Here is a 26,949-nt window from a genome sequence, read left to right as displayed (position 1 = left end):
TAGATGTACCACTGTTTTTTAATCCACCCATCTGCTGATGGGCATTTAGGCTGTTTCCAAATCTTAGCAATTATAAATTGGGCTGCTATGAACACAGGGATGCACAAGCTCTTTCTGATTGGTGTTTCTGACTTTTTGGGATATATTCCTAGGAGTGGGATTACTGGGTCAAATGGGAGTTCCATTTTTAATTTTTTGAGGAAACTTGTACTGTTTTCCACTGTGGCTGAACCAGTCTGCATTCCCACCAGCAGTTCCCTTTTCTCCACATCCCATCAGCACTTGTCATTTGTTGATTTGTTAATGATAGCCATTCTGACAGGTGTGAGATGATACCTCATTGTCATTTTATTTGCATCTCTCAGATGATTAGTGTTTAAACATTTTTTCATATGTCTCTTGGCCTTCTGTATATCCTTTTTCAAAAAGTGTCTATTTAGGTCCTTTGCCCATTTTTTTTTTTATTGGATTGTTTATCTTCCTTTTGTTAAGTTGTATGAGTTCCCCATAAATTTTGGAGGTTTAACCCTTATTGGATGTCACATTGGCAAATATGTTCTCCCATGCAGGAGGTTTTCTTTTTGTTTTGTTGATGGTTTCTTTGGTTGAGCAGAAGCCTTTTATTTTGATGTAGTCCCATTTGTTTATTTTCTCCTTCCTTTCTATTGTCCTAGGAAATGTGTCAGTAAACAATTCTATGAGCTATATCTAAGACTTTGCTGCCTGTGGAATCTTCTAAGATTTTTATGGTTTTCCATCTTCTGTTTAAGTCTTCTATAAATTTTGACTTTATTTTTGTGTATGGTGTAAGTTGGTGGTCAGGCTTCATTTTTTTTGCATGTATCTGTCCAATTTTCCCAACATCATTTATTGTTGAGACTGTCTTGAATTCATTGTATGCTCTTGCCTCCTTTGTCAAATATTAATTGAGCATAATGTCTTGGGTCGATATCTGGGCTCTCTGTTCTGTTCCATGTGTCTGTTCTTGTGACAGTACCATGCCGTTTTGAGAACAGTGGCTTTATAATATAACTTGATATCTGGTATTGTGGTCCCTCCAACTTTGTTCTTCTTTCTCAAGATTGTTGTGGCTATTTGGGGTCTTTTTTTTTTTTATTCCAGATGAATTTTTGGAGAGTTTGTTCCAAGAGTGTGAAATATACTGTTGCTATTTTAATGGGGATTGCTTTGAATCTATAGATTTCTTTGGGTAGTATGGACATTTTAATGATGTTGATTCTACCAATCCGTGAACACGGTATGTCCTTCCATTTGTTTATGTCTTCCTCTATCTCTTTTATTTTCAATGTCCTGTAGTTTTCCAAGTACAGGTCTTTTACTTCCTTAGTTAAGTTTATTCCTAGGTATCTTAATTTTTTGGTGTAATGTAAAATGGAATTGTTTTTTAGTTTCTCTTTCTATGAGTTCATTATTGATGTATAAAAAAGCCACAGATTTCTGGGTATTAATTTAGTATCCTGCTACATTGACAAATTCATTTATTAGGTCTAGTAGCTTTTTGATGGAGTCTTTGGGGTTTTCTATGTACAATATCATGTCATCTGCAAATAATGACAGTTTTACCTCTTCTTTTCCAATTTGGATGCCTTTTACTTCTTCTTGTTTGATCACTATGGCTAGCAATTCCAGTACTATGTCAAACGGGAGTGGTGAAAGTGAACATCCCTGTCTTGTTCCTGTTCTTAGGGGAAACGAGTTTAGTTTTTGCCCATTGAGTATGATGTTGGCTGTAGGTTTGTCATATAAGGCTTTTATTATCTTGAGGTATGAGCCCTCTAATCTCACTTTGCTGAGAGCTTTTATCAAGGGTGTTGGAATTTGTCAAATGCTTTTTTTGCATCAATTGATATGATTATGTGATTTTTATTTCTCAATGTGTTTATGTGATGTATCACATTTATTGATTTGTGGATATTTCACCATCCTTGCATCCCTGGAATAAACCCCACTTTGTCAGTGTATAGTCTTTCTAATGTAATGTTGGATCTGATTTTCTAGAATTTTGTTGAGGATTTTAGCACCTATGTTCATCAGGGATATTGGCTGTAATTCTCTTTCTTTGTAGTGTCTTTATCTGGTTTTGGGGTTAGGGTAATGCTGGCTTCATAGAAAGAGCTTGGAAGTGTTCCTTCCTCTTGAATTTTTTGGAATAGTCTGAGGAGGATAGGTTTTAGTTCTTCTTTGAATGTTTGGTAAAACTCCCCTGTGAAGCCATCTGGACCAGGTTTTTTGTTTGCTGGAAGTTTTTTGATTACTGCTTCAATTTCATCAGTTGTTATTGGCCTATTCAGGTTTTCTGATTTTTCCTGATTGAGTATTGGAAGTATTTTTCTAGGAATATCCATCTCATCTAGGTTGTCCAGTTTGTTGGAATAGAGTTGTTTGTAGTATTTTTTTTTTTTTTTACAACCCTTTGTATTTCTGTGGGTTTGGTTGTTACTTGCGTCTTTCATTTCTAATTTGGTTTTTTTTGGTCCTTACTCTTTGCATCATGGTGAGCCAGGCTAAAGGTTCATCAATCTTGTTTATCCTTTCAAAGAACCAGCTCTTGGTTTTATTGATCTTTTGTATTTTTTTTTTTTGTCTCTATGTCATTTATTTTCACTCTGATCTTTATTATTTCCTCCCTTTTGCTTACTCTGGGCTTTTCTTGTTGCCTTCTTTCTAATTCTTTAAGTTGTAGGATTAGATAATTTATTACCAGTTGTTTTTCGTTGTTGTTGTTTTGTTTTTGAGGTGGACTTGTAGAGCTATGAACTTCCTTCTCAGGACTGCTTTCACTGTGTCCCATAGGATTTGGATTGTTGTGTTTTCATTGTCATTTGTTTCCAGGATGTTTTTTATTTCTTCTTTGATGTCTTTGGTAACCTATTGTTTAATAGCATGCTATTTAGCTTCCAAGTGCTTGATTTTTTGAAATTGTTTTTTTAGTTGATTTCTAATTTTATGCCACTGTGCTCTTAGAAGATGCTTGATATGATTTCAATCTTCTTGAATTTGAAGAGGATTTGCCTGTGTCCCAATATGTCACCTATTTTTTTAAATGTCCCATGTGCACTTGAGAAGAATGTACATTCTGTAGCTTTAGGGTGAAATGTTCTGAAGATGTCAATTAGTTCCATCTCATCTAGTGAGTTAATGATTGCTGTCTCTTTGCTGATATTTTTTGTCTAGAGAATTTATCTCTTGATGTCAATGGGGTATTAAAGTCCCCTACTATGATTGTATTGCTGTCGATCTCTCCCTTGATACCCTCCAGAAGCTTTTTTATGTATTTGGGTGCTCCTGTATTGGGTGCATATTGCTAGAGTTATATCCTCTGGTTTTATTGATCCCTTTAGTATTATGAAGTAGCCTTCCTAATCTCTTTTTATGGCCTTCACCTTGAGGTCTATTTTGTCAGATATAAGTATCGGTACCCCATCTTTTCTTTCATTTCTTTCTACCTGAAATTTTTTTTTCCATCCCTTCACTGTCAGTCTGTATGGTCCCTTGTTCTGAGGTGGGTCTCTTGTAGACAGCATACTAGTATATATGGGTCATGTTTTCTTATCCATTCAGCCACCCTATGTCTTTTGATTGGAGCATTTAAACCATTTACGTTTAAGGTTATTACTGATAAGTACTTATTTGTAGCCATTTTTATTCTTTATGCCTGTTCCTTCTATTTCTTCTTTATACAACAGTCCCCTTTGCATGTCGGCATTGCTGACTTGCTTGTAATAAACTTCTTTAGCCTTTTTTTTTTTTGTCTGTGAAGCTCCTGATTTCCTCTTCAATTTAGAATGATAGCCTTGCTGGATAGAGTATTCTTGGATTCAGTCTCTTTCTTTGTATCACTTTGTATACTTCATTCCATTCCCTTCTGGCCTGATGTGTTTCTGTGGAGAAATAATTTGATAGTCTAAGGGAGATCCCTTGTAGGTAATTATCTGTCTCTCTCTTTCAGCCCTTAAGATTCTCTCTCTGTCTTTAACATTTGCCATTATAATTATGATGTTTTTTGGTGTGGGTCTTTTTGGGTTCATCTTGCTTGGGACCCTCTGTGCTTGTGTGACCTTTTTCTTTCACAAATTAGGGAAGTTTTCTGTCATTATTTCTTCAAACAGGTTTTCTAATCCTTGCTCCTCTTCTTGTCCTTCTGGCACCTCTATTATACGGCTGTTACTTCATTTCATGTTGTCCCAAAGCTCCCTTAAACTCTCCTTCCTTCTAATTTTTTTGTCCAATTGCTGTTCAGATTGGGTGTTATTTTTCTATCCTGTCTTTTAACTCACTGATTCGGTTCTCTGCTTCTTCTACTCTACTATTGAAACCTTCCAATGTGTTCTTTATTGCAGCTATGTCATTCTTCATCTTCTCTTGTTTCTTACACATGGTGAATTTCTCATCCAGACTTTTGAGCATTCATATAACCATTACTCTGAATTCTTTCTTTGACAAATAGCTTGCCTCAATTTCATTTCATTCCTTTTCTGGCAATTCCTCATTTCCTTTTCTTTGTTGATTGTTTCTTTTTCTCCCCATTTTTGCTGTCTCTTTCTGGCTCTGGGAACTCTGTTTGTGGTCCGAGAGGTTAAAGCTCCTAGTGGTCCAATGATTCAGGACTTGCTAGCCGAGAGGCAGGGTCTGTCTTGAGTTTCATACATTTTTGTCTCTGCTCTGAATTATAACCCACTCTCCCATGGCTCTGGTCCCTCAGTTTCTGCTTCAAATACTTGGGGTTGGCAGGGGCACCTGCACAGTTCCTGTGGTGTGTGACTCCCTGTGAGGGCCCAGAGCCCTCTGGCATGCAAGTCACTGTGTGGCCCCAACACCCAAGGCCTGATGGCACCCTAGATTCCTCTTCCATTGCACCTTTAGCGTGGTCCTGTGACCTGTGGCTGGGTGCTTCGGTCGTACCGGCAGCTCTGTCCTGGGCCTCGGGGTGAGCATGCACCAACTGAGGGCTCTCTCCTGGGCCAGGGTGGAGGGTGTGCTGGACTGCAGCTCTGTACTGGGACTGGGAATGGGGCAGGGCAGGGGTTCAGCTGGAGACCTAAAGTGCGGGATCCTGGGATGCTGGGTCTGGGCTCCAGTGAGGAGGCGCAGCTGGGGAGGTCTCTCTGGTGTGCACTCACTGTAGATATCTGGAAGCCTACGGTGTGGGTACCATGCTACTCCCTACAAAGGTATGGTGGTGGTCCCACATGGGTTATGGCTAGCAAGCAACTCTCCTGCACTGGTTCATGGCAGTGTCGGAGGTCAGTCCGGGGATTGATGTTGCTGTGATCCTGGCCTCTGCTACCCCCACTTCAAGATGGTGTGGGTTCTGTGCCAAAGCTGTGCGGGCCTAGGAGTGCCTGTGGTGGCAGCAGGGCCTCCCCATCTAGGAGAGCTAGATCCTCCAGTCCCCGGGACTCCTGTGTTATCTAACTGTCCCTCACTCCTCCACACTCACACCACACATGTCCACACACGCTCCTCTCACTCCTTTCCTCCGTCACACGTTCTCTCTTCCTGCTGTCCTGTTGCCAGCCCTGTTGATCTCTGGCAATCTTTATTCATAGAGAGGCATTTATCATTGATACAGAGAAAAGGCCATTATTTAATGTGGAGTGATAGCATAGTAAAGCAATCATTGTAATTATCTTTAAAGGTCATTTTGGCAGATAGCAAGCTAATCAGCATCAAATATATTGAATTCTACATTAGAAATATAATGATCTTTGAAGTAAAAATAGAATCCTGTGTAATAAAAACTTAGTAATATAGTAACAATTATTCAACTAATTAGTAAGTAATATATTGTAATCATTTATTGGAACATTATTTTGAGGCATAGTTAAAATAATCTTGAATGCTTGAGAAATTCTTATGAAAAATAGAAAATAAAGAGTTCTTACCAAGTTTGCGATGATATAATGGTAGCCTTTAACATGCTTTCCAACACTCACAATCTGTGAAGATATAAGGAAATAAGAGAAACCAATTATATTTTACTGAATGATTATATTTTTAACAGTTGAATTTTAACCTTTTTAGCATAATTCCTTATAGAAGCTGATGAGAAAATGACACCATTTTCCTTAGGAGAGTGAATTATCCAAATGAATAGTTTACATATTTATATTTATAAAAGGTTAAGTTACCGTCCATCTGTCTGACCATCCATCCATCCAACCAACCGACCGACTGTTCGGTACCTATGACGTACACTGGCAATTTAAAAATAAACGTTGACTCGCGCATGTGTGACACATATAAAGCTCTCGCCGGCACCAATCACACGCGTGTGTTTTGACCTGTCATTATTGATCATGAATTTTGTTGTTATTGTTGACATTGTGAAGCTGAAAGAAAGCGGAAATTTTCACACCTATTTGAGGGATCATTCCATTGATTCAACGGATGATGCCAAAAAGTAAAGTTTTCCCATAGAATTTCTTAATAGTATTACCCCTTCAGGAATGCCTTGTCATAAATTAAAAGTGAAAGTACGTGCAATCATCATGCTACTGAGAAATATTAATAGTAAATGGGGTCTTTGTAATGGTACTAGATTTATTATCACAAGATTGTGAACTAACATAATCGAAGCTGAAGTATTAACAGGATCTGTGAAGGAGAGGTTGTTCTGATTCCAAGAATTGATTTGTCCCCATTTGACACTGGCCTCCCATTTAAATTAATTTGAAGACAGTTTCCCATGATGCCAGCATTTGCGATGACTATTAATAAATCACAAGGACAAACTCTAGACAGAGTAGGAATATTCCTACCTGAACTCGTTTTTGGACATGGTCAGTTATATGTTGCTTTCTCTTGAGTTCAAAGAGCATGTGTCTTTAAAGTTGTAAATACTTCATCACAAGGGAAATTAGTTAAGCACTCAAAGTGTTTTTACTCTTAATGAGGCATACAGGGAGATATCAGATAAGTTTAATCAATTTATCAGTCATTGTTTTTATCAATGTTGTTTTTATATCATATTTTTGTTGTTTTTATATCATGTTTTCGTTGTTCTCATATCATGTTTTTGTATCATGTCTTTGTTGTTGTTATACCATGTTGTTATTGTTTATTTATTAATCAATTTATATATTATTTTCATATACATTTTACTAATTTTCTTTCATCTCTGACACTTCTGTTATAGAGAAAGGGCGAATAGCGATATTAAAATATTTCTCCTAAGTAATTTCTTTTCAATGTTCATGAATCTGTGCACCAGGCCACTAGTATTTCTATAAAATATATACTTACATAAGAAGCTTAAAATGATTTTGTTCCAAAAAATTTAGATGCACTTAATTTACTGATAATTTATACAAATGCACAATAAATTGTTAGATGTCTTCAACTGGTAAGAATCATTTTCTGAGTAGATTGGATTATTGTTGTGAGGAGCAAACAATATATTTCTGAGGTCAATTTCTGTTTTCAGATACCTCTAATACCACAAAAGTTAATTCTCACTTGCATATGGGTATAGCAGTATTTTATTACAATAAAGAAAATAAGGAGAAGACATCATCACGGTACTTTCTCTCTCCTAGATTCATTTTTTTAACCTAAGAATGTTTTTTAGGAAGTTTTAGGAAATTAGAGACACAGACATTTTTAAGAAAAATAAATAATAGGATTATTTAAAAAGTACAACTGAATTTCTGCACTAGAAATTAAAACTCTTATTTTAAAACTGAAAAATTCCTTCCAAAGAAAATTTAATGACAGTTAATAGTGGGCAGCTTTGTAACCTCATTGGTCAAATGTAACAAAGTAATGTAAGATTTTCATGTACTTTCATAATTAAAAAAGTAAGTTGTTTTTAGCATTTTATTATCCTCTAAAAATTAGTGACTTGTGTATAAAATACAGGAAAACCCTATTTAAATGTTCTTAGCATTTTAATATCCTCTAAAAACATTTCTTTGTAAATTAGTGACTTGTGTATGAAATCCGGAAAACCCTATTTAAATCCTAGGAATTGTGCTGGGAAACTGTTTTGTGCACATGGCTATCAGTGAAATGGAATCACTGCTTATTTCATCTTTTCTTTTGGCTACACCTCACATCTCCTCTTTGTCTTTAAGTTTCTGTATTTTCACTACAATGAGTTTAAATGTTTACTTTTTGTTTACATTGTTCAGGATTTGTTGTGCTTCCTGACTATGAGGATTGCCCTTCAACAATTCAGGGAAATTCTTAACCAATATCCCTTAAAATTCCTTCAAATATTTTTTTGTGTGTGTTTGCTTCTAACAGATACTGCAATGTTGGTATTTGTTACCAACTAGGCCACTTCTTAAAAAATATATGTTTTTATTGATTTTAGAGAGAGAGAGAAAGGAAGGGGGATGGAGATAGAAAGAAACATCGATGTGAGAGAGAAGCATCAACTGGCTGCCTCCTGCATGCCCCCTGACCAAGGATGGAGCCTGAAACCTGGGCATGTGCTCTGACTGGGAATGGAACTGGTGGCCTTTCAGTGCATGGGACGATGTTCAACCAACTGAACCATACTAGTCAGGGAAGTAGGGCCACTTTTATAATAATTTATCCATTTCTATTTGTGTGTATAAATTCTAAATACAAGCTGTCTGAAGAAGACTGTGATGTCAAATTCTCATAGAATATATCTCCCTCACCACACTAAGCCCAGGCTAAGACAGAAAACACTTAGTTGACTCCTGGTATAGATAATAGATTTTCTTCTATTCTGTTATTAGGGTGTTACCCTTCAATAGTCTGGCTAGCTATGAGATCTTAGATATAATTTATTGCCTTGACTGAGTCCACAGGTCCTGTTCTTGGGTGAGCATTAAATTCCCAGTCAGGCTACCCAAGCTGGCAACTTCCTTTGGTGCAGTCATCTGTTATTCTTGGCCCCTGAAGGTTTGGTTTTCTTTACTTTCTTGGAAGCTCAGCTGTGCATTTGAAATGCTTTACACAGCATTTTTACATGTTCTGTATGTCAGATTTATCTTGTCCACAATTTACCTAAAACAAATTTCCCTTGACAATCTCACCATAAAGATGCAATAAAAAGATGAGATTATAAATAAAGTTCAGTAAAGAAACAGCTTAATTAGTCATTATAATGGGTCGCCCAAAACTGAGTGATTTATCATGGGCAGAGTAGCCCGAAGCTCTCTTATTGTGGGGCCATCTCAGATACAGCTTATGCAAAAGACAATTATCAAGACACATGATGGTTGGTACTCACCTGGGAAACTGCATTCCACTCTGTTTACTAGAAATTCCTACTATTTGGCATGAGCAGGGATTATTGCCACTTGGCCATCCATAATTTATCTCTTACTGATTCATCATAACTTTCTCTGTTGTGGCTATTTAAGCCTTTTTGCACTCTCTAAGCTCCCAGGCAAATCCTGTCTCTTCTTTCTCAACACCCTTAGCTTATGATTTCTGTGTGGCCTCAAGTCAATATATTATCTCTGCTTTTGTTTAAATTCACTTTAAAGTGTAATACTTATAAATGTGAAACCAGTGGAAATTCTGCACTGGGTATCTGTAAAGAAATCATTATCAGTTCTAAATTGCCTGGCAAAGAACTATAATAAATTAAAAGTTATGTAATACATTTTCAAAGGATGAGGACTTAGAGAAACCACAAAGAACCAAAAGTGACATGAATCCTGGCAGCAAAGGCCTTGTAGAGCTTGATATGCATCCGCATTCTGGGAACTGAGGGCCCCAGGGAGCAGTGATCTGCAGATTTATTAACCTGGCCGGTGATGCTAGAAAGAATACCATTTCTGCTGATCCAGCTCCAGGCTGGGAAAAAAACAAATGTGCTGCATACATTGTTGCAAAGACCTCATTGCTTGAACACTCACCACCCTTACCTGGGGTGGTCATAGTTTAATGCAAGATCATGGTCCTTCTGCCAACTATCCAACACTTGATGAAAGTTTCTTTGTGAGAAAAAAAAAACCACACCAATTTATACTCCATAGTAAAGAACCCTATACCTAGAATGTCAATTATTTAAGTAAAAATATGATTGGGTAAAGTTGACAGTGTCATTAGTGTTGTTTTACATCTTTCATGATCTCAACCAAAGTTAAGACTATTTTATGTAAAAAAAAAAAAAAATCAAATCTGAGTGACTTGAATTTGGATGTAGTCCAAACCTGTGTCTCTGATGTTATTCTTTATGAAGAGGGGAAAGAAACAGCTTGAGGTGAATGACATGAATATAAAACAGCACTACCTTCATTCAAGTGTTTTGGTTGAGTTGTCAAGGGAAAACAATGCTTAGGGTGACGACTGGCTGCAAAAATTAATTATGGCCGTTTATAAAGACAGAGAAACGTAGGAGTAAAAAATCTGCACTTTTATTATTTATCTTCTTAAAAGAAACAGTTTGAAACTAGACAAAGAATAATGATTGAGTGCCTGGAGTAGAGTTTTAAATTAGGATGGGTTAAGAAGGACATACAGGTTATTCTGATCATATGCTTTCAAAAGAACCCATCTTTATAAGAATAAAACACTTAGGAAAAGTGATTAATTGATTCCTTCACTTACTGTTTCTTGTTTATTTTTAGGAAATAGCCATAGTGTTGGACAGATTTAGTTCTAAAATCAGGCTTATGTACGTCAATAAGGTAAATGCCAGATGGCATCACTGCAATTGTTTTATTAACAAATTATGGCATAATCTATTTTTATGAATGGGACTGGGACTTTTAAACCTTTATTTACTTATTAAAATTAGAGAAAAATAAACCCACGACCTTTACATAAAAGTAGGTCAGTAAATGTCTTTTATGTATATGTTTACAGTTAGAAAATTTAAGGATTATAAAGATAAGTAAGTCAGTGCTGCTGTTACAAGGATGCTTATTATAACTGCAATAGAAGGCAAAGTAAAGGAAGTGGTGTGGGTTTTAAGGAACGATGGTAATATTTGATTGGGAGAACAAGGACTTTTTAAAGAGAGAATAGATCCTATTAAATATTGAGCAGATGAATAAAGAAGCTAATGAGAATATAAATGTCATAAACACTAGTACATTATGATCAATTTGAGACTTGAAAATGAATAAAGTTTGGTCTTCAATCCACAATCAGATTTCATATTAATCCTTTATGTATCAATGGTTCATACAGTATTCAGATTTCTTTTGAGAATAGAGCTGATATGTATTACCTGAAACTATTATTATGAAGCTGTGATTGTTATATTGAGCACTGCCGTCAAGCTGAAGGCCTGCAATGGCACACGATTACAATATGAATAATTTTGGTCTCCCTCCCTTTTTTTTTTCTTTTTTTTAAAAATATATTTTATTGATTTTTTACAGAGAGGAAGGGAGAGAGATGAGAGTTAGAAACATCGATGAGAGAGAAACATCGATCAGCTGCCTCCTGCACATCTCCTACTGGGGATATGCCCGCAACCCAGGTACATGCCCTTGACAGGAATCGAACCTGGGACCTTTCAATCTGCAGGCCGACGCTCTATCCACTGAGCCAAACCGGTTTCGGCTCCCTCCCTTTTTAAAAATATGTTTTTATTGATTTGACAGCGAGAGAGAGAGAGAGAGAGAGAGAGAGAGAGAGAGAGAGATCAACAGGAGAGAAACATTGATCACCTGCCTCCTGCACGGTCCTTACTAGGGATGGAACCAGCAACCCAGGCATGTGCCCTGCCTGGGAACACAACCAGCAACCTCTCCATGCATGGGATGATGCTCAACCAACTGAGCCACACCAGCCAGGGCTGGGTCTCCCTTTTTAACTAGATTTCATGTCAGCTGGAAATTCCTCTCCCAGTTATCATGTTACCGAGAATTCAGTGACATGGAGAAAACAGTATTACCTATTTGGTGTTAAATGTTGGACATTTATTGTAATGAGGGCAGTCACTCTCACTAATCCTTTTCTTCTCCAGAAATGTCAAACTCCCAAATGTCCCCCGAATGATGATTTTAAAGATGCTTCAAAATATTTTATTATATACAAACAACAAAACATTAGTTTGTTTAGTTAGTTTTCTTATAAAAAGAAAAACATAAGGCACAGGGCTCTTGCAAACAAGCTGTGGACTTAAACTACAATCTTATAACAGAAGGACCTTTAATTTGGAGCATGTGATGCACAGATAGGGAAAGGAAAGTAAAGAGCCAAGACCAAACAGAACTAAGGCTGCTTTTTAGTGTGAGAAGAGATTTGAGAAGATAGAAAATAAGAGCTCTCATCAAATATTTTAAGAGAAAGAAGTACACATATGCACAAACACATGTGTATATATGTATATATGTACTTTTTATTCTCTTCTATACTTGGAGATGTTAGAAATTATAAAAGCTTCTAATTAGGACAAACTCTTTTCTAAGGGAAAGAGAAGAGAAGAGAATTGCCCATAAAGGTAGTGGTTACTTCTCAAAGTAGCAATCTTTCTCTCACCAGAACTTCCCAGCAGGAGCTGGCTCATGGCCACTAAAAGATGTTGAGGTAGAGTTCTCTGGGCTCTAAAATCATATACAGACTTAAAAATGCTATGACTGTTGTCAGTCACTGTAAATAGACACTACCCATGCTTTTCCTCTTACCATATCCAAAGCGTACTTGCTCGACTTCTAACTGTCAGCACCTGAATTTCCTTAGCTCAGGGTCTTCTCTGATTTCTAGAACCCCCTTTGCCTTTGGGGGTGGGGTGGTGGTGGGGAGATCAGGTCAGAGAGCCAGGGGATTAGTCCCTTTCCCCTCAGCAGCCTCATACAGTAACTGACGAGCTGGTGCAGAGATACCTGCTCCACCAGTGAAATGATTCTGGCATCTGGTTCTGCACCAGCTCCAGTAATTAGTTTACACTAATTTCACATGAGATTAAGCCCCTTTCACCCATAGTAATTTGCTAGATAAATGCACATTTTATTGGCTGCATTTCTCCACTCTGCCTCAAATGTGTTTTTCACTTAACAAATCAATTAATTACACAGAAACCCTTGTCTGAAGGCCTGCTTCTGGGGGAAACCAAATCAAGACAGTTTCCAATGTAAAATAAGTTACCAGTGTGGTCGTGTAATCTACAACATAAAGCACACTTTTGTTGCCTGTCCCAAGCTTTTCATCTGTTATATTCTGGGTCCCTAATCTCTATGTATAATCAGGAACTCAAGTTGTGCAATTTATTTTTATTTGAATGTCTAACTTTGGTTTAAAATGTTTATTGTCTTATATAGAGAAATAGGAATGAATCAGTATCTTTATTTAATAAATTATTTATATTCCTGAAACATGATGTCCCCCTTCACACGTTCTTATATTCTTTAAAGATACCCATTTTTAGTACTGGTTTGCTATTGTTTCTTTATTCAGCTTTAATACAAATAGTAAAAATAATTCTTGGAATTGAACATGGTGGCCAGCAGGACAGCAGTGAGGGAGAGCGTGTGAGTAAAGGAGTGAGAGAGGCGTGTGTGTACATGTGTGTGTTGTGTGTGGGTGAGTGAGGGACATTAGATCTCACAGGAGTCTCAGGGGCTGGCGGAAAGGGCTCTCCTGGACGCGGATGCCTTGCTATTGCAGCGGGCACTCCCAGGCTGGGGAGGTTGAGCCAGGAGCCCATGCCACCTTGAAGGGAGTGCAACAGAGGCCAGAAGTGCAGCAACACCAACACCCACACTGTCCCCTGCCACCACCAAGCACCTGCGCAGTGAGCTGCTTGCCTGCCACCCCTGCAGTGAGGGGCCCCTACCTCGCTGCTGGCTCCCAGTAGTGATTGCAGGTCAGAGAGACTTCCCATGTTTCACCTCCCCACCATCAGGACCCCGTGCACCCAGTTGCCATACACAGGACCTGGCGCTTCAGGAACCCCCATGTGACAGCACCCGATCGCTGTGCCAGCACCCCGTGTGCCAGGACCCAGCATGACAGGACACTGTGGCCACAGACACTGTGTTCCAGGTCCTTGTACCCAGAACTGGAGCTTCAGAGACCCTGCATACCAGGACCAAGCACACCCAGTCACAGTGTCTAGAATCGATGCTTCCGGGACCCCTGCACACCCAGTCCCCATGTGGCTGGACACAATGCTTCAGGACCCCACATACCAGGACCCCAAGTGCCTGATCCTGTGTACCAGGACCCTGCTGGAATCACACACCAGAAGAAATATGCACATGTCCCCACCCACCCGAGCACCTGCAGTGGAAAACAGAGGAGCTGGATCCATAGGGGAAAGGAATACAACTCAGAGCAGAAACAAAGGCATGAGACTTAAGTCAGACCTGGATTCTGGGCTAAGAAATCACAGAACATTGGACTGCTAGGGGCTTCAACTTCTCAGACCTCAAGCAGGTTGCCCAGGGCCAAAATGGGATCGCAACTCACATATCATAGAAACTAATACAAAAGAGACAGTAAAAATGGGGAAACAAAGAAACAATACCCAAAGGGAAAGAATGAGGAATCACCAGAAAAGGAATGAAATGAAATGGAGGCAAGCTATTTGCCAGAGAAAGAATTCAGAGTAACGATTATAAGGGTGTTCAAAAGGCTGGATGAGAAATTTGCCATGTGTAAGAATCAAGAGGAAATAAAGAATGACATAGCTGCAATAACACAATGGAAGGTTTCAACAGTAGGGTAGAAGAAGCAGTGGATGGAATCAGTGAGTTAAAAGACAGGATAGAAAAATAATACCCAATCTGAACAGCAATTGGAGAAAAAAATTAGGAAGAAGGAGGAGAGTTTAAGTAAACTTTGGGACAACATGAAATGAAGCAAAATCTGTATAATAAGGGTGCCAGAAGGACAAGAAGAGGAGCAAGGATTAGAAAACATGTTTGAAGAAATGAAAACTTCCCTAACTTGGGGGGGAAAAAAAAGGTCACACAAGCACAGAGAGACCCAAACAAGATGAACTCAAAAAGTCCTATTCTATGACATGCCATAATTATAATGGCAAATGTTAAAGACAAAGAGAGAATCTTAAGGGCTGTAAGAAAGAGATGGAAAGTTACCGACAAGGGATCTCCCATTAGACTATCAAATGATTTCTCCACAGAAGCACATCAGGCCAGAAGGGGATGGAGTGAAGTATACAAAGTGATGCAAAGAAAGGGACTGAATCCAAGAATACTCTATCCAGCAAGGCTATTATTCCAAATTGAAGAGGAAATCAGGAGCTTCACAGACAAAAATAGGCTGAGGGAGTTGATTACCATCAAGCCAGCAATACAGACATGCAAAAGGGACTGTTGTAAAAAGAAGAAATAGAAAGGGAAGAAGGAACACAGACATAAAGAATAAAAATGGCTACAAATAAGTACTTATCAAAAATAACCGTAAGCATAAATGGATTAAGTGCTCCAATCAAAAGACATAGGGTGGCTGAATGGATCAGAAAATGTGACCCATACATTTGCTGTCTACAAGACTCACCTCAGAACAATGGATCACACAGACTGAAAGTGAAGGGATGGAAAACATTTTTCAGGCAAATGAACATGAAGAAAAACAGCTGGGGTAGCAATACTTATATCTGATAAAATAGACCTCAATGTTAATGCCATCACAATCGATAAGGAAGGCTACTTCATAATACTAAAGGGAGCAATTCAACAAGAGGATATAACTCTGGTAAACATATATGCACCCAATACAGGAGCACTCAAATATGTAAAAAAACTTCTGGAAGGTATCAAGGGAGATATTGACAGCAATACAATCAGAGTAGGGGACTTTAATACCCCATTGACATCACTGGATAAATCCTCTAGGCAAAAAATCAGCAAAGAAATATAAATCCTATATGACTCACTAGATCAAATGAAATTATTTGACATCTTTAAAACATTTCACCCCAAAGCTACAGAATATACATTCCTCTCAAGTGAACACAGGACATTTTCAAAGATAGGTAATAAATTGGGACATAGGCAAAGTATCTTCAAATTCAAGAAGATAGAAATTGTAGTTGATTTCTAATTTTATGCCATTGCGATCTGAGAAGATGCTTGATACGAATTCAAGAAGCATGCTCTTCTTTAATTGTAAAGACATCTTGCAAGAAGCAATATAAAAATCATCCTAATGCGATATAGGTGAAGAGGTTAATCCTCTGCTTTCATTAACAAACATATTAAATAAAAATAAGCATTAAGTGATAAAGCTGGGACTCTAGCCCAGGTCTTTTGAGTACAATTTTTTTTATGTTTTATATTGTACCCTATTGCCTTCCTTAGGCCATAGCAATAAAAAAGACATGTTTCTGACCAATATTAATTTATCTCTCATAAGAGTAAAATGAATAAAACAGATCTATGTGAGAGTGACCTCTTTATCACATTAGTATTTGATGATGTCCAACTTGTTTATGAGAATAACTAGATTTCTCATAATGAAATAAGATACAGTTCCTTCTCTTCAAATAAACTCCTGTCTGAACAGGGAGGTAAATAGCAGCTTATATGCAAGGTACTGTTAATTCCAATTTGCAGTAGAATGGGTCAGGGGCACACAGATGGAGAATTAGGAGGTAAAATGTAACTCATCCACATCTAGGTTTGAAAATTCTTTATATATACATATCAAAGCTAATTAGCATAAAGGCTTAAATGATTTGAATTCAGTTTTGTACAGCTTGTATTTTAGTAGGTGTATATTTAAAATGATAGTTCAAGTACATATCCTAAATTTAATGCCAATCCAACTCAATAAAAGAAATAATTTTATTTATGTGACAAGCTCAAAGTGATCAATTAAAAGTTCAACTATGGCCCTGACTGGTTTGGCTCAGTGGATAGAGCGTCGGCCTGCGGACTGAAGGGTCCCAGGTTCGATTCCCGTGAAGGGCATGTACCTTGGTTGCGGGCACATCCCCAGTAGGGGGCGTGCAGGAGGCAGTCAATCGATGTTTCTCTCTCATCGATGATTCTAACTCTCTATCCCTCTCCCTTCTTTTCTGTAAAATCAATAAAATATATTTTAAAAAAATAAGAAAAAAAAGTTCAACTATGTATAGTATAATTCAGTGTTCAATACATTTTATGATGTTCTCTTTGAAAATGGGAACTCTGTAAACGGTAGGACATAGAGTTAACTTTCTATCAATCCGAATATCACATTTCTTGAGATATTCCTGATTGGGTATGTCATTGCTGGCTTATACAGAAAAATAACTTGGCTTATACAGAAAATTTGAGGGGGCATATTTCTAAGCAAATAAATTGTTAAGAGGTGATTGTAAAATGTCCTGTGATCACATTTGCAGTTAACACTGGGTTAAATAAGATTTAAGAATTTTTTTGCTATAAAAGTTTTTAGAGATTTTAACATACTAAAGTACACTAACTCCCAACAGCCAGATAGAGTGTGCAGTTCTGTACAACAGTTTTTTAAGGTTGGTTAAGGTCATCCTTCCTATAGCATTATCTTCACTCACATCTTTCCTTAGCTTTAACGTACATTTCAAGCATTAGTCGTTTTAATGGCATGTTCTTATTTCTCCTCAGTGTTGATCATTTGTACCCACAGAAAAGACACAATCTAAACCCTGAAGCATATTTAAGATAAATTCTGTCCATAATTTTTGTGGTAGCACCTCACTATTTTGCAACTTCAGCTAGTAACTTTTTAGGTCATGAGTTTCTAAATTTGCATGTTTGTAGTTATATTCAACAGTTGAAATTGTGATTAAGTAAATACATAAGACATTTGGATGCAGAGTTATTTCTCTTTTATTGCAGTAGTGTGTTTTCTTTGCATTTAAATGTATGTGTTCTGTCCTACTTCAGACAATTTGGTATGAGAGGCCAGCTTCCTATGAAGTGGCTTCAGAGAGAGGAAGTAGATATAAGCAGATATCCTGTCTCAATAAAGGAGTAAAAGCTTTTCTGAGTAAACGCTTCACATTTGTTCAAATGATTAACTCCAAAATAACTTTAAAAAACAAACAAATGAAAGGTCAGAACTGACTGAGAAAAGGCAGAAAAAAATATACCTCTCCCTAATAAATGGGATTCTCCTATTGGGTGTTGGTATGTAATATTAGCATAGCAACTTCACTGGGTAGGTCTTTTGCTCATATTATCACATAAGACAGTAGAAATTTAAAGACTATTATTCATAATGACTGACAATACTGTTAACTGTATAAAAATAGATTGTGTTGTTTTTTTTAAACCCCAGTCAGATCAAACTTCACAAAACCGTAATAAAAATAATAGAGACTATGAATGCCCAAGTAAAGTATATATAATGATGTTTGGCAAAGTATCCATTTAATAAATGCATTTAGTAAACAATTTCTCATTATTACTACTTGGATATCCTATAGAATAAAAGCCTAATATGCTAAGTGTCTGGTTGTCTGATGGGCCATTCAACCAATCCTATCTAATAATAGACAAACATGGTAATTAACCATAACTTCGCTACCCTTCCCATTGGCTAATCAGGGCAATATGCAAATTAACTACTAACTAGGATGGCGGTTAACCACCAACAAAGATGGCGGCTAATTTGCATATGTAGGTGCAATGCTGGGAGGCGAAAGGGGAAGGATGGAAGAAGCCGCCTGCCGCTGCCAGTGATCAGAAGCCGAGGAGGCAGCCAAGAGCCAGGGGGCAGGGCAGGCCTTTGCCCTGCCCCGTGATTGGAGAACCCGGTGCCTTTGCCCGCCCCCGGCCAGTGATCATGGGAAGCAGGGGCGGAGCCAGCAATGGGAGTTGGGGGTCCCCTGCCCAGGCCTAACGCCTAGGTCAGAGGCATTAGGCCTAGGCAGGGGCAGAGCGGGAGATCCCAGGGGGCTGGGTGTCCCCTGCCCAGGCCTAATGCCTTGGCCAGAGGTGTTAGGCCGGGACAGGGGCGGAGTTGGCGATCATAGGGAGCTGGGGGTCCCCTGCCCAGGCCTAACACCTTGGCCAGAGGCGTTAGGCCTAGGCAGGGGCAGAGCGGGAGATTGCAGGGGGCTGGGGGCCCCCTGCCCAGGCCTAATGCCTTGGCCAGAGGTGTTAGGCCGGGGCAGGGGCGGAGCCAGCCATTGCGAGCAGGGGCAGAGTCAGTGATCATAGGGAGCTGGGGTTCCCCTGCCCAGGCCTAACCCCTTGGCCAGAGATATTAGGTCTGGGTAGGGGCGGAGGCGATGGTGGGAGCTGGGGGTCCTCTGCCCACGCCTGCCTTGGTCAGAGGCGTTAGTCCGGGGCAGGGGTGGAGCCAGCCATCACTGGGAGAAGGGGCAGAGTCAGCAATGGTGGGGAGCTGTGGGTCCCCTGTCCATGCCTAATGCTTCTGCCAGAGGCATTAGGCCTAGGCAGGGGCAGAGAAGGAGATCGTGGGGAGCTGGGGGTCCCTTGCCCAGTCCTAACACCTCAGTCAGAGGGTTAGGCCTAGGCATGGACAGAGCCAGCTATTGCGAGCAGGGGTGGAGTTGGTGATCAAAGAGAGTTGAGGGTCCCCTGCCCAGGCTAAGGCCTCGGTGAGAGGCCTTAGGCCTGGGCAGGGGTGGAACCAGCCATCACAGGGAGCAGGGGTGGAGTCAGTGATCGTGGGCAGCTGGGGGTGCCCTGCCCAGGCCTAATGCCTCGGTCAGAGGCATTAGGCCTAGGCAGGGGCTGAGCAGGAGATCGCGGGGGGCTGGGGGGTCCACTTCCCAGGCCTAATGTCTTGGCCAGAGGCGTTAGGCCAGGGCATGGGCGGAGCCAGTGATCATGAGCAGGGGCAGTGTTGGCGATCATAGGGAGCTGGGAGTCCCCTGCCCAGGCCTTACTCCTTGGCCAGAGGTGTTAGCTCTGGGCAGGGGCAGTGCCAGCGATCACGAGTAGCGGGGGGGGGGGGGGAGCCGGCCAAGGTGGGAGCTGGGGGTCCCCTGCCCAGGCTTAAGGCCTTAGCCAGAGGCATTAGGCCTGTGCCGGGGTGGAGCCAGCGATTGCGGGGAGCAGGGAGGGAGCTGGTGATGGCGGGGAGAGGGGCAGAGCCAGCGATCATGGGGAGCAGGGGCTGAGCCAACAATTGAGGGAGCTGGAGGTCCCCTGCCCAGGTCTAATGACTCGGCCAGAGGCATTAGGCCTGGGCAGGGGCCAAGCCGGCAATTGGTGTGAACTACAGAGGAAACACCTTTTCTGGCCGCTCATTGGCTTAGCTCCCTGTATGCCACTGGTAATATTCTTAGTAACTTGGGTAATAAGAATCCAAATAGGTGATCTAGGGTTTTTTACCACACTCCTGGAGAAAAAAAGGAAGGTCCACTGCCGGAGAGTTAAGAAATGTCATATTCTGTCCTAGCTGGTTTTGCTCAGTGGATAATGCCTCGCCTGCCCACTGCTGGGTCTGGGTTCAATTCTGACTAAGGGCATGTACCTAGGTTGCAGGCTCCTCCCTGGCCTGGGCCCAGGTCAGGGCTCATGCAGGAGGCAACCAATCAAAGTGTTTCTCTCACTTTGATGTTTCTCTCTGTCTTTCACTTTCTCTTCCACATTCTCTAAAAATCAATGGAAACATATCCTCAGGTGAGGATAAAAAATATAATAAAGAAATGTCATATCCTATGAAAGACACATCTTGAAAATGCCTAAAGGAAGTTGTCATTTTTTTCATGGTGAAGGGACTGGAATCCGTGTTGATGAAAACACCTTGGTGGCTGTGGTGACTGGCAGTGGCTCCAGCAGCGGGGTGATGGGGTTGGTGCCTTCCCCTGATCAGCCCGGTTGCCTCCCAGAAAGGGAGGCCAGACCTTGAGGCTTAGGCCCGCTCCCCAAGGGGAGCAGGGAGCAGGAAGTAGGACATCCCCTGAGGACTCCCAGTATGTGATAGGGGGCAAAGTGGGCTGAGGGACCCCCCCCTCCAGTGCACAAATTTTTGTGCACCGGGCCTCTAGTCAAAGTATAATATGCTAATGATATGCTAAGGCTGCTAAACCACTCGCTATGATGTGAACTGACCAGCAGGGGGCAGTCGGCTGGTCAACCAGTTGCTACGATGTACACTGACCACCAGGGGGCAGATGCTCCAACCTGTAAGTTAGCTTGCTGCTGGGGACCCGCCGATTGGGACTGGAGTCCCTTCCCAGCTGGCCAACCTCCTGCATCCCTCCCTGGCCCTGATTGTGCACCGGTGGGGTCCCTCAGCCTGGCCTGCACCCTCTCGAAATCCGGGACCCCTCAGGGGATGTCAGAGAACTGGTTTCAGTCTGATCCCATAAGCCAGGTCAAGGGACCCCACTGGTGCACAAATTTGTGCACTGGGCCTCTAGTATATATATAATTTGTTTTATTGTGTGGCCCCCCTCACTAAAATACAAGCTCCATGAGGCAGAGAATTTGCTGAGCTTACAGCAGTGTCTGGTCCATAATAAGCACTGAATAAATATTTGTTGCATAGACATCAAATACATAAAGTTACATGCTGTTATCTATGACACATAAATATAAAGTATAAAGATTAAGAACATATGCTCATTTAGTACACTTAGTCACAGGGATGTCCCCCTTCCAGTCCATTGTCTATGTTGTCAACGGAATTATCTTTTTAAAATACAAATTCCATCCTATGTAAAACCTCCAATGACATGTAAATATTATGATGAATGTAAAACTCCCAGGTAAAGCCTATGAGCCCTTCATAACCTGTCTGCCATCTGCCTTCTCCTCCCCCGGCACTGGAGGTTCCAGCCCTGCACAGGAGGCTTCCTCCCGGAGCTCTTCTCTGAACACGCCTGGAGGGCGCTCTCCCAGCTTTTCTTCCTGGGAATGCTGACTCGTCTTTCGATAATTTGCTTTCATCTTTAGTACACCTCACCACATGGTGCTGTATTATTTGTTTGTGTTCCTCTGTTCTCCTTTACAATTGAAATTCCCTCAAGGGATACATTGAAATCAATGTAACTTTATATATGGTGCTTGAAAATTAGTAGATAGTGAATAAATGTTTGTTGAGTAAATGAGCAAATGGGTAAGTGTTGTGCATACTTGTAAGAAAGGAAAATGAATGGTGGGGTGGGCAGAGACAAGAGAATTTGTTTCTCTTGTGTTACTTGCAAAATTTTTGCATTATTATATCATTCTATTATACTAGAATATTTGACTTTAAAGTTTATATGATAACAATCAGAAAAAATCAGCACAAAACTGATTGTAAAAATAAAATTCATATATATATATATATATATATATATATATATATATATATATCCCAATATGTATTTCCAATATATGCTCTGTTGTCTTAAAGGAAGGACACAGGGCAAGTACAGAGACAATTTCAGCCTGGACTTTGGAAGACTATAACAATCATGTGTTAAATATGACTCTTCAAATAGAAAGTAAACTTCCTATGTACAAACTATGTAAAACTTATCCCCCCCCCCTTTTTTTGTAAAAATGACACCGCTTTAATTTCCTTCAATCTGATCTTAAACTTGGCAACAGTTTTATATGAGCTCAGAGAAAATCTAGACAATTGGCAGAGAAGTCCTGCACGTTGATGTGGTTAATCTCAAGGAGAGGATTAGGAATGAATTTGTTCCATTCTCTCTCTAAATGCATCACTTCATTTACTAACAGGTAGTACACTCAATTACTAAACTGTTAAATATAAATTCCCTAGAATTTATAAGGTGTAGTTATATTTATAATGCTTACAAGACTCAGAAAATATCCTCAAAGGCACTGTTGGATGTTTGGCTTCCATTTTGTTAATCTCACTGCCTTTTAAACTTTTAAAAAGCAGCTGCAAAATTCGACTGAAATAAATTATGAAGTTATCTTCTTTATTTCTATTTAACGAGGACTATTATTCACCTATCCCTAAACCATGGTACATAAGTATGTGCAGCTGATTTTTATTTAAGGCTAGAAAAACTAATTTATTTTATATATCTAAAATTACCAAGCAGATTTTCCTTTATCTTTTTAAAAGAAGCTGAGCTTTTGAATGTTCGAGTCAACAACAAAATGACAACTATTCTAATAAGTGTTCTTGTAGCATCGACTAAAACAAATTTAGTTGAACACAATTAAATCCTATAATTCACAATTCTAAGATAAAAGTACTTGCATTTAACAACCATATTTTTCTTCTTTTTAAAAAAATATATTTTATTGATTTTTTTACAAAGAGGAAGGGAGAGGGATAGAGAGTTAGAAACATCGATGAGAGAAAAACATAGATCAGCTGCCTTCTGCACACTCCCTACTGGGGATGTGCCCGCAACCAAGGTACATGCCCTTGACCGGAATCGAACCCGGGTCCCTTCAGTCTGCAGGCCGACGCTCTATCCACTGAGCCAAACCAGCTAGGGCCATATTTTTCTTCTTAAAAAATTTATGTTTTGCTTTCTTTACTTTTCTTTTTATTTTAGCATTTTTACTCTATAAGAAAATGAGGAATAGCTGTAACCATGGTAATCGTTGCTAAGAGACCACCAGGGAAGCCTTTATAACGCCCACTAATTCCCATTTGCACCAGCCTGACCGAAGTCTGTAAAGGTGTTTCTGTTTTCTGTGAAAACAACAAACCCGGTGCATAATGGGATTTGCACCTTTAAATCAGTTCAACTAAAAAAGGAAGATTAAAGACGTAAAATCCCCCTTTTTAAACAACCTCCTGCCTTTTAAGTTTCTCCTTACTTTGTTGCCGCTCCTGCCCTAGCCAAGCTCCTATGCAGAAGTTGCTTTATGGTGATGCAATAGCAGCAAGCGCTGCCAGCACTGCAGTGCGGGAAATTGCTCAGATGATTTCTTTGCTGTAGTAATTTATCTGAGTGCCCGGTTTGTTCCCGTTGTATCTCACTCATTGTTGCTTTAATATATGGAAATAAAACTCCTGTGCTTTTTGCAGCCTATACAACGAACTCTAGAAAACCTGAATTTCCAATCACCTCCGGAGAGTGAGAGTCTGGATAGGAAAGCTTCACCGACGATGGAGGGCTTACCCCCAGAAACTTCAAGTGCTGCTGGGTGCTCTTCCCTTAAGTCCTGGCTGCGTCTTCATGGGAAGCTCATTCAGACTTTCATTTATTCCACAATTATTTTTTGATCCCCTTTCATCACTGGGAATATATTGGTAAATGATAAACATAGACCCTGCTTTGATGGGGAGAAGATTTCAACAGCAAAGGCAGAGCACGAAACGAATGCAATACAATCAATCCTTCCTGCTACTTCCAATCTTCACAGCTTCACCTTGGCCCTCCACCCAATTCTTATCCCACAGAACTCATCTCCTGGACTTCCTCAGGCTACCTGGACTTTGCAGTTTCTGTCTAGAACACTCCTACCTTTTTTTCATTCCTGGGAAAATACAGTGCATTTTCCATTTTTTAACTCCCACCCCCCCCTCCCCAGGATGCATTTCTGACTGTTGTGATTATACTTATCACTGCATCTTCTGGATTTCTGATACATTTGGTACTGATTCTATTTCTGAACCCAACACATAGTAATTATTTATATTTGTGAGTTCCCGGTATAGGGACCATGTTTTGCTCATCTTGTTACAGCCTGCAGTGCCTGGAATGATGTCTGGTACATAGATAGATGTTGAATGAATAAATAAGGAGTCAAGTACAGAGTTGTCCCATCTCCTGCTGTTGGCTCATTCCTACTATTAGGATGTATGTTGCTCAATCCTGCTCTAATTGATACAAATAATTGAAGCTATTATCTCCGATGGTCATGTCTCTTCTATAAGGACTACTTAAACTGAAGCTAGCATTTCTCTTGGTGTTCCTTTTTGTCACTTACCTCTTTTTGCTTTTTGAAAGTTTTTTAAAAATATATATTTTATTGATTCTTTTTATAGAGAGGAAGGGAGAGGGATAGAGAGTTAGAAACATCAATCAGCTGCCTCCTGCAAACCTCCTACTGGGGATGTGCCCGCAACCAAGGTACATGCCCTTGAACGAAACCGAACCTGGGACCTTTCAGTCCGCAGGCCAACACTCTATCCACTGAGCCAAACCTATCAGGGCTAAAGTTTTTTTTTAAAAAAAATTATTTCAGAGAGAGGAAGGGGGAGGGAGAGAGATATAGAAATATCAATGATGAGAGAGAATAATTGATCAGCTGCCTCCTGCACGCCCCCTACTGAGGATTGAGCCTGAAACCCGGGCATGTGCCCTGACAGGGAATCAAACCATGATTCACAGGTTGAAGCTCAACCACTAAGCCATACTGGCCAGGCTTTCTCCATTCTTTTGATAAACAGCTATTTCATGCTCTAAGGTCACTTCTTGCCATCTTCACCTCATGTCTGCTTTGTTTATTCAGTTACATTCCTTAGAAACATCTATGCTATGTCCCAGGGACAATATAACTCCAGTTCTCTATCTACTACCTTTAATGTCATCATCTATCCAACAAGAACTGGCACTCAGAGCAAAATCCCTGCAGCAATATGAAATTGTTGATAACTTTCTATACACTGTATTTCCAAAGGAGAGGATACATTTATTTTAGTAGTATTTTAGCAAATGCTCTCTGCTTAACCCACAGTTAACTAGATACCAAAATCCTCAACCAAATCTTAGCAAATCGGATCCAACAGTACATCAGAAAGATCATACACCATGACCAAGTAGGATTTATCCCAGGGATGCAAGGATGGTACAATATTCGCAAATCAATAAACATGATACATCACATAAACAAATTGAAAGAAAAAAACCACATGGTCATATCAATTGATGCAGAAAAAGCATTTGACAAAATTCAACACCCATTTTTGATAAAAACTCTCAGCAAGATGGGAGTAGAAGGATCATACCTCAACATAATAAAAGCCATATATGACAGGCCCACAGCCAACATCACAATGGACAAAAACTAACACCATTTCCCCTAAGAACAGGAACAAGACAGGGATGCCCACTCTCACCACTCCTGTTCAACATAGTACTAGAAGTATTAGCCATTGCAATTAGACAAGAAGAAGAAATAAAAGGCATCCAAATTGGAAAAGAGGAAGTAAAACTGTCCTTATTTGCAGACAACATGATATTATACATACAAAACACTAGAGACTCCATCAAAAAGCTACTAGACTTAATACATGAATTTGGCAATGTAGCAGGATACAAAATTAACCCCAAGAAATCTGAGGCATTTCTATACACCAATAGTGAACTTTCAGAAAGAGAGATTATAAAAACAATCCCATTTACCATCGCACCAAAAAAATTAAGCTACCTAGGAATAAACTTAACTAAAGAGGTAAAAGACCTCTACTCAGAAAACTACAGGACTTTGAAAAAAAAGATAGAGGAAGACATAAACAAATGGAAGAACATACCGTGTTCATGGATTGGTAGAATCAACATCATTAAAATGTTCATACTACCCAAAGCAATCTATAAATTCAACGCACTTCCCATTAAAATACCAACGGCATACTTCACAGATCTAGAACGAACTCTCCAAAAATTCATCTGGAATAAAAAAAGACCCTGAATAGCTGCAACAATCCTGAGAAAGAACAAAGTAGGTGGGATCTCAATACCAGATATCAAGATGTATTACAAAGCCACTGTTCTCAAAATTGCCTGGTACTGGCACAAGAACAGGCATATAGATCAATGGAATAGAATAGAGAGCCCAGAAATCGGCCCGAACCAATATGCTCAATTAATATTTGACAAAGGAGGCAAGAACATACAATGGAGCCAAGGTTGTCTCTTCAATAAATGGTGTTGGGAAAATTGGACAGATATATGCAAGAAAATGAAACTAGATCACCAACTTACACCATACACAAAAATAAACTCAAAATGGATAAAGGACTTAAATGTACGACAGGAAACCATAAAAATTCTAGAAGAATCCAAAGGCAACAAAATTTCAGAGATATGCCGAAGCAATTTCTTCACTGATACAGCTCCTAGGGCACTTGAAACTATAGAGAAAATGAACAAATGGGACTACATCAAAATAAAAAGCTTCTGCACAGCAAAAGAAACCATCAACAAAATAACGA

General features: G+C 39.7%; 1 protein-coding gene across 7 annotated transcripts in view; it reads right to left on the bottom strand.

Moving 5' to 3' along the window:
* The window catches only part of GRIA4 (glutamate ionotropic receptor AMPA type subunit 4), a 433,158-nt gene that overhangs the window by 100,228 nt on the left and 305,981 nt on the right, over positions 1-26,949 (bottom strand). For all 7 annotated transcript variants that reach the window (XM_059707932.1, XM_059707931.1, XM_059707930.1 and 4 more), the window contains one exon: positions 5,907-5,960. In XM_059707932.1, the coding sequence (XP_059563915.1) occupies positions 5,907-5,960 (54 nt within the window). The remainder of the gene's footprint in view (positions 1-5,906; positions 5,961-26,949) is intronic.

The sequence above is a fragment of the Myotis daubentonii genome, chromosome 9, assembly GCF_963259705.1.
Source record: "Myotis daubentonii chromosome 9, mMyoDau2.1, whole genome shotgun sequence".
Lineage (NCBI taxonomy): Eukaryota > Metazoa > Chordata > Mammalia > Chiroptera > Vespertilionidae > Myotis > Myotis daubentonii.
The sequence above is the reverse complement of the archived record's forward strand: the minus strand, read 5'-3'. Positions and strand labels throughout refer to the sequence as shown.